Below are 15,089 nucleotides of genomic sequence, written 5' to 3'. Positions count from 1 at the left end.
GTATGAGGGTCTGGGAGTGCATTTGTGCACGTAGGGGTGTATGTTCTCTCAACAAACAGGACAGTAACAGCCATAATGTATCTAGAAAATAACTTCACACTGTATCTTAATGTGTTTAGTGGAAGTGAGAATCATTCATTCTTTAGATATTCCCATTAAACTTTCCCTTAAGTAACCTTTTTATGTTTTCTTTCTCTCTATTTGGCATTAATCAAATTTAATAAATATAGTGATAAAGAAATTAAACTGTTTCGACATTTTTGGAGCTGGTATACAGTATCTAAGCATTTTCATCTTCTCTTGTACTCTGCTGTGGTGTCTGCAGACTGTCTTCCTCTGGTGTTTCAGCCAAAAGGTGATGGATGTCTCTGGCCACCTCTTAGCTCCCTCAGGGGAATTTCAAAGAACACTTGACACTATCGGAGTCAGCAGGCCTAAGAGAAAAGATAATATTTTCTTATGTTTTCTTTTATCAGCTGTCTAATGTTTTAGACCTTGTAGAAAAAGTTGCTGGTTTGGTTAATTTATTGTTCGCAAAGTGTGGAATTATCTTTGGTCATTAGGAAAAACATCAAGATCATAGCAAAGCAGATTTGTGTTTCTGGCCCCCTGACAAATGTTAAGTTCGATGTTCATTGTCTTTCTGGTTCTGTTTTTGATCTCCATCAACTCTTGAGACATATCTGGCTCTCTTTCTTTTTAGCTTTTTGACTGATAATAGCTTTCTGTTACTGGAAACAAGCTTGATGAAAGTGGTGGGACTAAAAACAAAAGTTGCAGGCCAGAAAACACATTAATGACCTGAAAGAAGCTAAACATTTTGTTGAGCTGAGGGGACCTTCAGTGTTGGGTGATCATTTTGTATTGGTTAGTCTACGACCGATGCCCCTTCACATTACAAATAGTAATTTGATCCATTGTTAATACAAAAGCATTGATTACTGAAGCTTAAAATCTGAGTTGAGCAATGTTTCAAGTCCACAGCTGCGGTATTTAGCCGTGTTTTAGCAGAACTATTAACAAAGTCACAATTATAGAAAACAGAGAAGAGTTTTTTGCTGCGGGAGGGGTTCGAGAAGTTTCTATGGATGTTTCACTGTTTCTCTGCAGTGAAAATTGGTCACCCTTCAAGTCCAACTGACTGAATTTAAGATATAGCCACAGCTACCTAATCTCAGTCTTTGACAAAACTATAAACATTTTACAACTTCATTTGTTTCAAATTTTTGACATTCAAAAATAGATTTTTAGGCCGAGTATACGCCTTTAAAGTTAAACAAGTACAGTGCAAACCTTGTGGATTCGAGCCACTGCATATATAATTGATTGGAGAGTTTGTTTGAGGAAACAATGCTAATAATAGTGCTCCAATACCTGCAGACCACAGCACTTGGGGGAGTCTCGAGGGGCTGCTGCTCAGATTGAGGGTTCCTCTCCGTGTGTGTGTGTGTGTGTGTGTGTGTGTGTGTGTGTCAGGGAGGGGTGGTGGTGGTGGTGGTTGTCAGTGTGCTTGGTCAGAATGCTGGCGATGTACTTTCACAGAGTTTCAGAGTCGCACTGATCGATAAATGCTTTAAATAGTGACACAAATACCTGCACACAGCATTAATCTCAATAGCTGGATCCTATTTAAGAAGGAAGCATTTTGCTGAATATAGATTACCTGGATGGCAACCACACAGAGGCACAGTAAGTGGTTAGAGAGGCCCAAACGCCGCGTTAATTAGCAATTACTCAGGAGGGAAATCCAGACCACAAACACACAGAAACACACACATAAAGTTGTATTGAGGTTTTTCCAGACACTGGCCCATATTTTGGTTTTATTTAGTTTTAGATCACTTTATTCATCTCCAGAAGGTAAACTATAGTTTGGTTGCCCATGCAGCCACCATAGTAGTAACACTAACACACAAACTACCACTTTTTCCAAGTGGATATTAGTGTCTCTCAGGTGTTACAGCCCTTATCGAACTGTGTATTTAATACAGTTGATCAGTCAAGAAATAAAGGACGACCATAAGGGATACACCTGAAACAGGCAAGTATTGGGTGTTATTTAAATGTTTCAAGGGTTGACCGACTTTCAGGCCAAATGTTTGTTTCAACGTGATGTCACAGGAATTTGATAAATGACCACAACCTCTTAAGGGCATTACTTGTTGGTGGCACGGAAACAATGGCAGTAGTAAGTCAATTAGGGTCCTGTTAAAGTATGTGCCACCACCACAGAAACAATATAACGTTAGGTTTGGCCAACAAAAACCAACGTTTGGTTTAGACAACAAAACCACTTAGTTAGTTTCAGGAAAACATCATGGTTGGTCCTAGAAATAATTAGTTTCAGGCAACAAAAATAACGTTAGGGTTTAAGCAACTAGTTAGGTTTAGGAAAAACATCAAGGTTGGGCTTAAAATACGTACGGAAACTAAGTAACGACGTCACAAACGTAACTTTACCATAACTCAACAACACTTTGGTATGTGACCACTATCCTGTTTTAAAGTCCTGTGTTTGATCCGTCCACCTCCCCTCTCTCCCTCCATCCCGCCACCATAACTACTCTTTCTCACTGTTTGTACTAAATCAGTAGCTCTGAGCGTTGCCCATTCGTGTGGATGCGTTTAATTTTTGTGTCCGCCACGACAAAGGAGCCTAATTGATTTTCCATGGACATTGTTTCCGTGCTGCAATCAGTGCTGTTCGGAGCTTGTGGTCAGTTCACGTATTTCTGTGACCTCAGACTGGTGTATTTTGTCAAAGACTTTAATTTATAATACCTGCAATACAAGGTATTATAATTAATACCTGCAAAAAAAGGTATTATTATACCTGCATTATAATACCTGCAAATACCTGCAAACCTTAGCATGCTACATGCTAAATGAAGATTGCAAACATAGTAAACATTATTTGCTACAATGTCAATGATAGCATGTGAGCGTGTTGATGTTAGCATTTAGTTTAGCGACAGATTTACAAAGACGCTGGCATGGTTGTCGACTCCTAACACCTTACACCCTGATGCTGCTCATATATCTGCTTCCCTAAGGATTGTGGGTTAGACTAGCCAGAAAAGCATGCTGGCTTGGATACTGCAAAATGGGACCTGATATAATATTTGACATATGTGTTGGGACTTACAAAATCTTTTTCTTGCACACTAAATAGTATGGTAGAATGGTATTGGAACGCATAGTCAATTTCACATGAATACAAACTCACAGATATGATGAGGAAACAGTTACAACCTGCAGGTTTTTTTAGAATGAGAATTGGTGATGCTTCCTCCTGTTTTAAGGTCGATAATCAATTTATTTCTCTTATAATCTGATGGTTAAGTTTTTCACCTGTCTTCGGGACAAACCAGGGGTTTGTTGACCTACACTAACTAAACTCCGCGCGTGTCTGAGTGTGTGCGCGCAGCCTCCATGGGATTTGTGTCCATGCCTCAGGGCGTGTGTAGTGGACAGCTTGCGGGTGGATTGATACAGTGACGTCAGCGCGCCGCTACCTCTCCCCGAGGGCAGGATTAGTCGGGAGCAGCAGAGACAGCGCTCCGGTAATCTCCCGGTAATAAATGGGGGGAGACGGGCACGTTCGGAACTGCCGGTACCAAGTGACACCGCAGGCCCCCTGAGACTCCCGAGATTAGACTCCTGCATTTGAGGCATGATGGGTCGCTTCGTGACACCGCAGCAAACCGACGCGGCCCGGGCAGGTAAACGCACCAGGTAAGCTGTGGAGACGAAGGGTGAACTGGTCTCAGGAGGATTTATCTCGGCAGGGTGTTTGTTCACTGGCGGCATTGATTGTCAGCAACTGCTGCTGTTATATTTGTGTCTGCACTACATGTGCGTGGAAGTTGCATTTGGGAGATTATTGGGTATTTGTTGACAACTCTCCAGTCCGTGCAAGGTTTTTTTTTTTTTGATAAAAGACGCCAAGTTTAAGTGTTGGTAAATGTTCTTTTCTCAAATGCAAAAGCTGGTTTGGCTTCACACACACAAACACCACAGAGTAGAGGTTCATTCAGTGTCGGCTACTTGTAGGTACCAGTGATGCAGTGGAGGATCGCGAACCTACGTGAACTCGGTTCTTCTGTTGTTGACCGACCTACAGACTGATGTAGCCTGGTTAAATGTATCTAACGTTGCCAAATGTATAGAAAAAAAAAACCATTAACGGAATCAATAATTAGAAATAAAATGTAAACTCGTCTATACTGCTGGTTTAAAGTTAATATGTTTATATTTTGTGATTGGAGAACATTCCCCCTAACACCCAAGTTAGTGGGACACATTATGAAGCGAAACACTAAAGTAATTTGTGTTTGATCAGCCTCTGAATGTCGAAGCGGATGTTAGGCTCTATTTCTTGACCGACTTACTCTGTTTGTCATGCTATTGTACAGGGAAGCCAGTATATATACCTCCAGTGTTCAATGTGCACGTCTTTTTACGCACAAGACCTAATTATTGCAATAATTGCATTTAATATAACCTTTGATCTTGTTCCATTTCTCTCTTTCAAGGACAGAAAAGGAGGACACAAGAGGAAGTATAATGACAGTCATAAAGGCGACCTAGTATGTTGCCTACCTCTGGGCATTTATGGTTTGGTTGTCACCTACTTAGCACCTGCCTCCAAATCACCAGATAACACCCATTATGAACAGGTTATAAGGGCTGATGGATACTAAAACCGACAGACCAATTTGTAACCACCTTGTTACTTTTACTGCTACCGGTTTTTATTGTAAATTCTCTGGAGCCTATTTTACGGATCGGTGTGAGTAAAGGTCCAATAACCTGTGAAGATCAGTGCCCGTTTCCTCCGCTGTCACCCCGCTGTGATAAGGGATGCAGCTCCTGAAGTTTATTTATTACAGTGGGTTATCCAAATGTATGCGGCGTTTCTGCTCAGTGAGAGGGAGAGGGAGAGTCTTTGCACATGAAAACGGCATCAAATGCTCAGTGAAAAGAGACAAAATGTACAAAGAAAGTTTAGGTTCTGCACCACTTGGGTGGAACAGTGCAGGTATTTTGGCGGTGTGTGTGTGTTTGTTTGTGTGTAGGCGGTGCGCTGACTCGGGAGAGAGGGGGGAGAGGGGGGGTGGGGTTGCACTACGCGAGAGAGTGTGAGACAGTCAGTGCTGGTTGGAAATATACGAGGCGGATGTTTCTCATGAGCAGCAGACACACAGCCGTGCGTCTTTGCGCTCAGAGATCATATAGTCCAGATCCACTCATCGCGTCTTTCTCTTGTTTCTTTTTCTTTTTTTCTTTCCCCACAGCAGCCTCACCTGTGAAGCTACAGCGGAGGACAGCAGAGCTCCTCAGCGGACACTTTGCTGACTGACAACCACCGGGACGGACGGACAGACGGACAACTCAGTGTACTTTTACCATGGAGGACAGCCGGGAAGATTAACTTGCAGCAGCCTACAGTATCCGCAACCAGACTGTCTTCGAGGAGAGCGGTCTTCGCAATGATCCGTTAAAATTCCTTCCGCCAATGCTTTCTTTGGAGAGTGGATAGACCATCTCCTAAGAACAGAGGAGACGAGCAGAGAGGCCTTTTGTTCGTTTATTTCAGTCCTCAGATGGACCGAGTGCCCTCGGCACTGGCCGCTAAGATGCGCTGGATCACGCTGGTGCTTGCCGGCTTGACTTTCTGGGGCAAAGTGACTATTTGTAACTGTTTCGACTACGAGGAGCCAGACTATGATTACTATGAGGAGGAGCGAGCGGAGACCATTGACTACAAAGACCCGTGCAAAGCTGGTGAGTCCTTTATTTACTCAGTTTTAGTTTGTAATCATAACGGTGAAAATAAGTAATTTTACGCGTCTGGTTGCGTTGATCCAACTGCTCTAGCGCGCTGGCTCTGAGGTGGGACGTGTATGAGAAATGACAGCGTGTGTGTGTTTTCATGTGTGTGTGCACACTGGTCCAGATACCCCCTTTTACCCACGTTTTACCCACGTTAAACCCACGTTTATCGTTATGATCACTCGGTGGTGCCACGTGCAGGTCGGCGACGGTCCTGCTAAGCCGGTGTCCTCCTGAAATACACGCGCGCACATTCGGTGCGTGCATTAAGTGTAGGCAGAATTTGGGTTCCTATTGTGCCCGAAATGTTGTTGATACAATATATGCATGTGCACCAAGTACACCGCTGTGTGTGTTTGCGCGTGCATCCAGACCATCAAGGAAGATGAGAAACAGCTGGACTCAACTGTACCAAAATGCCTGCGCTGATGCAGGCTCTCTCTCTCCTTTTCACACAACGGCACACACACGCACACGCACACACAATTTTTGTTGGACCTTTAATGACGGTCTTGGAGCTGCTGTGGAACAACAGTGAAACCATGTTTGGTCTCGTAAAATAGGCAGTAGATGTGTGTATATAATGAAAGAAAGAGCACGTATACAAATTGATCATACACTCATTTTTAAATTATGTCAACAAATTATTGTCCCTGATTTAATGCAAGGTGTATACATTAAAAATGCAAGTTAATAGGTGTCATGCCTGGTATCTATATGTGCTCCACCCATGTGAACTGGATATTAAGCTTTCGTGCAATCCCAGTTTTAAACTAAGGTCTCTGTCTTTCCTTCCTTCTTTCTTTTACAATATGTATTTGTTGGTGTCTAGCCTATCTACCTATTGTGGTATTCATGATTTAAAATGGTGTATTAAATATGATACCCGAGTTTCAGTAATGATGCTGGCAAGGTAGTTTTTGTCCAATATCATAGGTAAGTTCGTTGCATTTATATTTATTTCTTTGCATTTATAGTTACATTTGTTTCCCTATTTCACAAAATATGCTACAATACACGTAAGCAGTCATACAACTTTCCAGATGTAGGAGATATTATCAAAAATATGTAAACAAGACTAAAACCTCAACAAGCAAGTATCAAGGCTAAATTGCCAGTCCTAAATCTGCCTTAATCTTGCACTTATGTTCTTGTGTGTTTCGGTGTACGGACGTGTGTCAGTTATCTTTTAACATGAAGAACACTCTGTTCACCACTCTTTGTCCAGACCATGTAGCAAAGCTCAGTAAGGATTGACCAGTGAGGATTATTGTTGCATGTTAACTCTACAGTACACAGATCATTCCTACGGAGCAGGTGGAGGAATCGGAAGATACAGTGGGTACGGAAAGTATTCAGACCCCTTTAAATTTTTCACTTTGTTTCATTGCAGCCATTTGCTAAAATCAAAAAAGTTCATTTTATTTCTCATTAATGTACACTCAGCACCCCATCTTGACAGAAAAAAACAGAAATGTAGAAATTTTTGCAAATTTATTAAAAAAGAAAAACTGAAATATCACATGGTCATAAGTATTCAGACCCTTTGCTCAGTATTGAGTAGAAGCACCCTTTTGAGCTAGTACAGCCATGAGTCTTCTTGGGAATGATGCAACAAGTTTTTCCACACCTGGATTTGGGGATCCTCTGCCATTCTTCCTTGCAGATCCTCTCCAGTTCCGTCAGGTTGGATGGTGAACGTTGGTGGACAGCCATTTTCAGGTCTCTCCAGAGATGCTCAATTGGGTTTAGGTCAGGGCTCTGGCTGGGCCAGTCAAGAATGGTCACAGAGTTGTTCCGAAGCCACTCCTTTGTTATTTTAGCTGTATGCTTAGGGTCATTGTCTTGTTGGAAGGTGAACCTTCGGCCCAGTCTGAGGTCCACAGCACTCTGGAAGAGGTTTTCTTCCAGGATATCTCTGTACTTGGCCGCATTCATCTTTCCTTCAATTGCAACCAGTCGTCCTGTCCCTGCAGCTGAAAAACACCGCCATAGCGTGATGCTGCCACCACCATGCTTCACTGTTGGGATTGTATTGGGCAGGTGATGAGCAGTGCCTGGTTTTCTCCACACATACCGCTTAGAATTAACGCCAAAAAGTTCAATCTTGGTCTCATCAGACCAGAGAATCTCATTTCTCATAGTCTGGGAGTCCTTCATGTGTTTTTTGGCAAACTCTATGCGGGCTTTCATATGTCTTGCACTGAGGAGAGGCTTCCGTCGGGCCACTCTGCCATAAAACCCCGACTGGTGGAGGGCTGCAGTGATAGTTGACTTTGTGGAACTTTCTCCCATCTCCCTACTGCATCTCTGGAGCTCAGCCACAGTGATATTTGGGTTCTTCTTTACCTCTCTCACCAAGGCTCTTCTTCCACGATTGCTCAGTTTGGCTGGACGGCCAGGTCTAGGAAGAGTTCTGGTCGTCCCAAACTTCTTCCATTTAAGGATTATGGAGGCCACTGTGCTCTTAGGAACCTTGAGTGCTGCAGAAATTCTTTTGTAACCTTGGCCAGATCTGTGCCTTGCCACAATTCTGTCTCTGAGCTCCTTGGGCAGTTCCTTCGACCTCATGATTCTCATTTGCTCTGACATGCACTGTGAGCTGTAAGGTCTTATATAGACAGGTGTGTGCCTTTCCTAATCAAGTCCAATCAGTTTAATTAAACACAGCTGGACTCCAATGAAGGAGTAGAACCATCTCAAGGAGGATCAGAAGAAATGGACAGCATGTGAGTTAAATATGAGTGTCACAGCAAAGGGTCTGAATACTTATGACCATGTGATATTTCAGTTTTTCTTTTTCTTTTTTTTTTTTTTCTGTCAAGATGGGGTGCTGAGTGTACATTAATGAGAAATAAAATTAACTTTTTTGATTTTAGCAAATGGCTGCAATGAAACAAAGAGTGAAAAATTTAAAGGGGTCTGAATACTTTCCGTACCCACTGTACCTGAGAGATGTTGCTGTGTTGTGTCTTCTTCTTTTTCTAGATGTTTGCTTTGGTTACACCTGTCTGACTGTGTGTGTATATGCAGATGTGTTTGTGCACACAAATATGTTCAAATGTGTTTTAATGGCACCTTTGAGGCCTTAATGTTGTCTGTGATGACACATTGGACCGATATGGACTCCACCCAGAACACTGAGTGTCCACACGCTGACAAACACACATTCCTCACATTCCAAATACACAAACCTGACAACCTGTGTGTGGGTGTGTGTCTGTGTGTCTATGTGCTTTTTCATGTGCATGTTACACTGTTCTCTCTGTGGGTGATTTAATGTTGATACTGCAGTCCCATGACTTTGTGGTTTTTAGTTATGCTGAGACCTGGCCGTGTGTTAGTGTTTGGATTGAAGCCCGGCAGGTTACAGGGAGACAGTCAGTCTACATATGTTTGAGTAACTCAGCGACTCTTGTAGACACAGGCAATGCTTTTATTTGCTGGAAATATCAGTGAACATAAAGAATGTATTCATACTTATACACTTCAATTTCTCACAGCAATTGCACACACACGAGTATCCCGTTTCCCCTGTAAACCTCAACTGATACCTGTTTCTTCCTATATAATCATGTGTGCATTTTGAAGGCATTTTTTTGCCTTCATTAGATATATGACAGTAGAGAGCAACCAATAATTCTGGGAAAGAGAGGTTAGAGGGTGAACGTGCGGAAAAGGTCCCTGTCTGGGAACATCACATTTACAAACATAGAACTCGCTTTATTCTGCTGGAGGGAAGTCCTTGTTTCTACAAATAACCAAGGGACAGTATGGACGTTTTCGGTATGTGTGTCAAATTTCAAAACTTTTATTCAAGCATTCTTAACTTTTATACCTGTTTCTGTACAATATTCACCAGTCATACACCTCAGGATAGCCGTAAATGTTTTGTTTAAGTTGAAATATTTTCAAATCAAGTGGTTATGTCTGCATGGCAATTAACACCAACTAAATTATATCAAATCTTCATCTGTTTGCATCCTTACATTAACTTTTTGTGCATCCGTGACATCTCTAATTTTTGTTTACCTAACATTCAGTTCATCTTCATTCACCTTCATCCTCCTCATATGTTCTCTTATATCGCGACAATCTTCAAATTTAATTGCATATAATCTAAATAGTTGGTTACTTGGTTAGCTGACTGACAGAAAAATAATCGTTTGACAAAATTATCTCACCTCAAGGTCCATTATGTAGCTTTCGGACAAATCACAGGGTCCCTATCTGGAGATTCAGTTTTCTTAATTTCCATGGAACAATGGATGCTCACATATATGCGCAACAGTTAAAATACGTTTTGGTTATTGAAAAATGTGACTACCGATTTCAAATCAAATTTTTTGGACAATCTGTTTTCTTACTTTTAGACTAGTCAACTAGACTAAGTTTGAACTACCGCTTAAACAGGGAATTAAGTCGTTCGGAACATCCCTAATACACAGATATGCACCTACAATGTGAGCACCAGGCGGAGTCGACACATGCGCATGCACATAAGACAATTGTTGGTTGCACCCCTAGAGTGGACCCATTTTGTTGTCAGTGTGTGAAGAGTTGGTGGCTGCGTGTTTCTGTGTGTGCAGCTTGTAAGAAGTGGAAGCGCGGCTCATTCCAGTTCTGACCCTGTGGCATCGGTCTGAGTGGTTGGTATTCCGCCTCCTGTTTTTGCTGGGAAAACACAAGGGGGAATATTTGGCTGTCTGCTTATCTCCTCCGAGTCCCGCGCTGGTAGACAGGAGAACACACACTTCCAGGCCTTTGTGAAGTGATTTCCCTATGCGAACACACATGCACACAGACGCACACACTCGATACACACACACGCAGAGCTCCCTCCATTCACCCGCGCTTATCTCTTCCTGGTTGTCTGCATCCTGCTACTCAGCTGGAGATGACACACACGCGCGCATGCACACACACACTCGTACGGACGTGCACAAGCTCCTACGCTCACTCAAGAGTCATTCATGCTTCCTTCCAAATCACTGTTCTCATAAAATGCTCATACAAACGGAGTGAAAGCTAAACAAACCACGATGTCGGAGTGAAGCTGTGGGTCATTTCTTCAGGAGTGACCCAAGAGACCAACTGCCTGTTCTTCAAATACAATAGCGGTGTATCACAGGAGTATGCAACAGTATAGTACAATACATGATGTACATTTTCTCATGGATGTACATCTCTGAACTCAAATGTTACAGTACAGGAATTACAATAAGAGTTCACTCTGCAACAGAGTGTAAACAAAACAAAATAAAACCTCGAAAAATAGCATTATGATTTCTAAGAAAATAAAAAAATGGAGAACAGTGGTTTTGCTCTCTTCATTGTGCACAATCTGAGCCATTCAGTTTAGAAGAAACAGCAAAGATGCAGCTTGACTGCAACAAAATGTCCCCAAATCCTGGAGTGAGGAGTTCTTCCTTTTTTTGTCTCTACACAGGGATCAGAGGGCAGCGTTGGGTAAAAGAGTTGACGGTGATTTAAAGTCGAGTTTATGAGCACTTAAGTAACATGAATAGTTACGTCACAGTTTCCATGTGGAGCGTGAAGCAGGACCTTCCACTTGAGGGAAGATCTCCACCCTGCTCTCTACAACATGAAGTGGTTCACGACAGCTGAAGCTCATTATGCTGTTCAGATAGTTAACGTTGCTTCAACCTTTTGTAGGGTCTGGATCGGATACCTGCTATGCAGACCCATGAAAACCTCTGGTCCAGCTCAGACTCTCACTGATCTCAAAACTTACCAGGAACTCCAGGTCTTTCTGGGACTTTTCTCCAGACCCTCCCTTCTTTTCTCTTGTCTTTGTGCATTCAGGAAGTGAAGTCTTACATCTTCAGGTTAATTGTGAATTGTGAATCATTTTCAACTTGCATGAACACATCTTTGCCGTCGTCCAAGCGACCAAGAGTGGATCTGTGTCTGTTTGCGTCAACTTGTTTTTTTCCGAGTGCTTATATGCTCTCACTGCCAGTTACATGAACACAAGCTTTCAATGAGTCCGACAAATATAAATTAAAAATACACTGCATTTAGCCAGCGGGGAATCCCTACCTTAATATTATGCATGACTTCACTTGGGAATTCCCCTAAACACAAGTATGGGATTTCTTTTTTTATAGTTGTATACAGTAGTTTATTAGCCGCTTAGCAAATGCGTGGATACCAGTCCTCATACACAGAGGTAGTAAACACATTGCCGAAATAAACATAAATACACACGGATTCACATTCTGTTGTTACTGTTTCGGTTCCACGGCTGAGAAACAGCTGATTAAATGTCAGGAACAAGCTTAAACAGATGAATATCAGCTCAGAGTTTCAGTCACTGGTAACATAACAAGACATGAATATCTCTTCTGCAGTGTTTTAACTTCCTGTGGATTCAACAAGTGAAATAAATAACTGACAGCGCCACTCTGCCATGGTAACCCACATAGTGGTCAAAGGGGGTATCGAGAAAAATCCTGCAATCATGATTTAAGCACATCACTTAAATCACTTAAACACGCAGCGGCAATCCCGTCAAGTGAAACCAGCAACTTCTGCATTTTGGTCTTTTCTGGATTCAGGTGACATTTCGGTCTGTAAATTATTTGCAGCGACTGTGGCTAAGTGGCCATCCTTCAGGGCCGCAGGGCCGTCCTTCAATCAGAGGATCGGCGGTTCGAGCTCCGGCTCCACTAGTTGCATGTCGATGTGTCCTTGAGCAAGACACTTAACCCTAAAAATTGCTCCCGTAGCTGTGCCTATGGTATGAATGTGATAGAATCTGAATTGTCGCTTTGGATGAAAGCGTCTGCTAAATGACTGTAATGTAATCTATCAGCCACTTTGGCCAGGAAGCCACAAAGTTTTTGGATTCTGCTCTTGTATTATATCAGTGCATCAGGTGTATCTTAAACAGAGTGTGTGTGTGTGCCCATGCCAATGTGAACTGTATGTGTGCTTTTGAGTTTTTTAGTCCGAGAGTGAAGCCCACCATGTCGTGACAGTGAGCTGCAGCTACTGTTCACCCCTTCCCCCATTTCTCAGTAGGAAGGAAGCTAGAGCAATGTGTGTATGTGTGTGTTTGACACTGAGGCTGCGTGTGTGTGTGTGTGTGTGTGTGTGTGTGTGAACGAGCGGACGAGCGTTCTCACTCATATTATATTAAACAGGATTTTCCCGAGCAGAGTGCTCATGCCACTGAGCTTCCGAAGTCTTCTTCAGGATCCCCAGCTCAGCATAAACTCTCCGGCCGCGCTGAGAGCCGACTGTTTGTTTTGGAGCGTTATTGTTCTTGAGCTGCAGAAGCCATGAGTCAGCACCGCCATCACTCAGCCCACCTGCCACACATTGCTCAATTATTAAATGCTTTTATGTCACCTAGCTTTTCCTGATGGTATTTATAGCAGCAAAGTCATTCGCATACACCCGTTGTTGGTTGAGGAAAAGCCACCTTGCCTTTTTTTCAGATGTCCCTAGTATTGTAGGAACCCAGCTGCGGTCACAGTTGCAGCCCCCTAGCGCCACATGATGCACAGCTAAACCCTCTTAACTAGGTCCGCTCGGTGGATATTTTAGCCAGAAACAAGCCTTACTGTGTGCAAAGACAGTACTGCACGGTCAGTAATTTAGAAGTTCTAAGTCCAGGGCAACTGGACTTTGGGTTCTTCAAGATGTTTCATCAGTCCAGTTGCCCTTGACCTTCCACTTCAATAAGCTACCATGACCTGGATGACAGAAAGTCTTCACAAATACACTTGATACACAACAACCAAACAGTGACTAGGTTTATGCCACAATAAAGTATAATTTTAAACAAACACATCCATATTATTTCTACTCAGTAGCTAGGAGCAATGCCACATAACATTACACTGTTGGTCATAATGTTGCAAGTCAATACAGCTTACAGAAATGCTTCAAAAGAAATGACAGAAATATATTATACTTAGCTTGATGTATTTCCATAATTTAACAAAAAGTGATTCCGATTCTGCTACAATCAGGCAATTGCTTGGATTGACTGGAATATTTTCGGCTTCCAGCAGCCATCCATCGGTCCTTGAAAGTTATGCGTGTTTACCGTTTTCCACAACATAGAAGATAAAACATTATGTCAAGTATTATCCATCCTACTAAGCAGCTAACTAGAATGCGACAGAATACAGTCGAATGTAAACTACTTTGACTGTAGCTATCGATCATTTTAGTAATCAAGTATTCTAGCGATTATTCCATCAATCAACAGTCCTGAAAATTCTACCTTATACCTTGATATTGCTACTCATCGTGATTATTTGCATAAAAGCCCACAATTTAAATTATTAGGAAAAACGTTACTGTATTTTTGATTAAAAATGTACTTGAAATAAAACCAAATTTTGGCATTTGTAGTTTTAATGATGTATTATAAGCTGCTGAGAGCTAGGGTTACACAGGTCATAATTCCCTCTCTCTAATATCTATTTTGTATTGTGTATTGCTGTGAAAACATCTCCTTCAATCAATTGTATTTATTCAAGTTCTTACCAAAAAATACATTTTACAAGATAACTTTTAAACACGTCATGACAACGTTATAATTTACCTTCCCCCAATTGTAATATTTTTCTTAATAGAGCTGGAACGCATCATAATGTAACTTAATGCAACCTCCATTAAAGTTAGTTGTTTGGTCCGTTATTTAGCCAAGCAGGACTGTGCTGCCCACCGGCTGTAAACAGCTAACGTTTATAGTTGACCTTACAACAAGGATTCGTTGTTCAATTCAATCTACGCACAGTTGATTAGTGACACCGCAAAACCGGCAGTGTTATGGATGGAGGGGGGGAATCAATGATTTAGGATAATCCAGTTACTTGAGTTTCAGCCCCATAAACAATCAGTATTTATTTATTAGGCCAATATTCACTCTCTTTTAGCTGTTTTTTGTCTCTATCAACGAAGAAAGTTGAAAATATTGACACTGAGAGCGCTTACAGGGGACTGAAACAGTAAAGTTGTAGGCCTTACCGCTAAACAATGAGCTGCAGTTCGCTACAAAGCTCCGTAAAGCTGATCAAGATGCAGATTTGGGTGATTCTCTGTTCATCCCGACAATGGACCCTTTCCACGTCGCTTTTTTAACAAACACTTCTTGAATATTAGCCAGCTGTGTCTGATTTCATGCCTTAACTTGATTTAGTCATTGTAATCTGTTTACAAAACTCATTACTTTGCAATTAAACTGAAATCAATGTTACGTCACACCTCAAAGA

At 42.0% G+C, this 15,089-nt stretch overlaps 1 protein-coding gene across 2 annotated transcripts in view; it reads left to right on the top strand.

Annotated features, from left to right (window-relative positions):
* The first annotated feature begins 5,154 nt into the window (after positions 1 to 5,154).
* Positions 5,155 to 15,089, top strand: part of tll1 (tolloid-like 1) — a 43,621-nt gene continuing 33,686 nt past the window's right edge. For both annotated transcript variants that reach the window (XM_031863297.1, XM_031863298.1), the window contains exon 1: positions 5,155 to 5,787. In XM_031863297.1, the coding sequence (XP_031719157.1) occupies positions 5,607 to 5,787 (181 nt within the window). In that variant the 5' untranslated portion in view covers positions 5,155 to 5,606. The remainder of the gene's footprint in view (positions 5,788 to 15,089) is intronic.

This window comes from Anarrhichthys ocellatus, unplaced genomic scaffold, assembly GCF_004355925.1.
Source record: "Anarrhichthys ocellatus isolate YVR2014 unplaced genomic scaffold, GSC_Weel_1.0 scaffold28, whole genome shotgun sequence".
Lineage (NCBI taxonomy): Eukaryota > Metazoa > Chordata > Actinopteri > Perciformes > Anarhichadidae > Anarrhichthys > Anarrhichthys ocellatus.
Note: the sequence above shows the minus strand (reverse complement) of the source record. Positions and strands in the feature narration are given on the sequence as shown.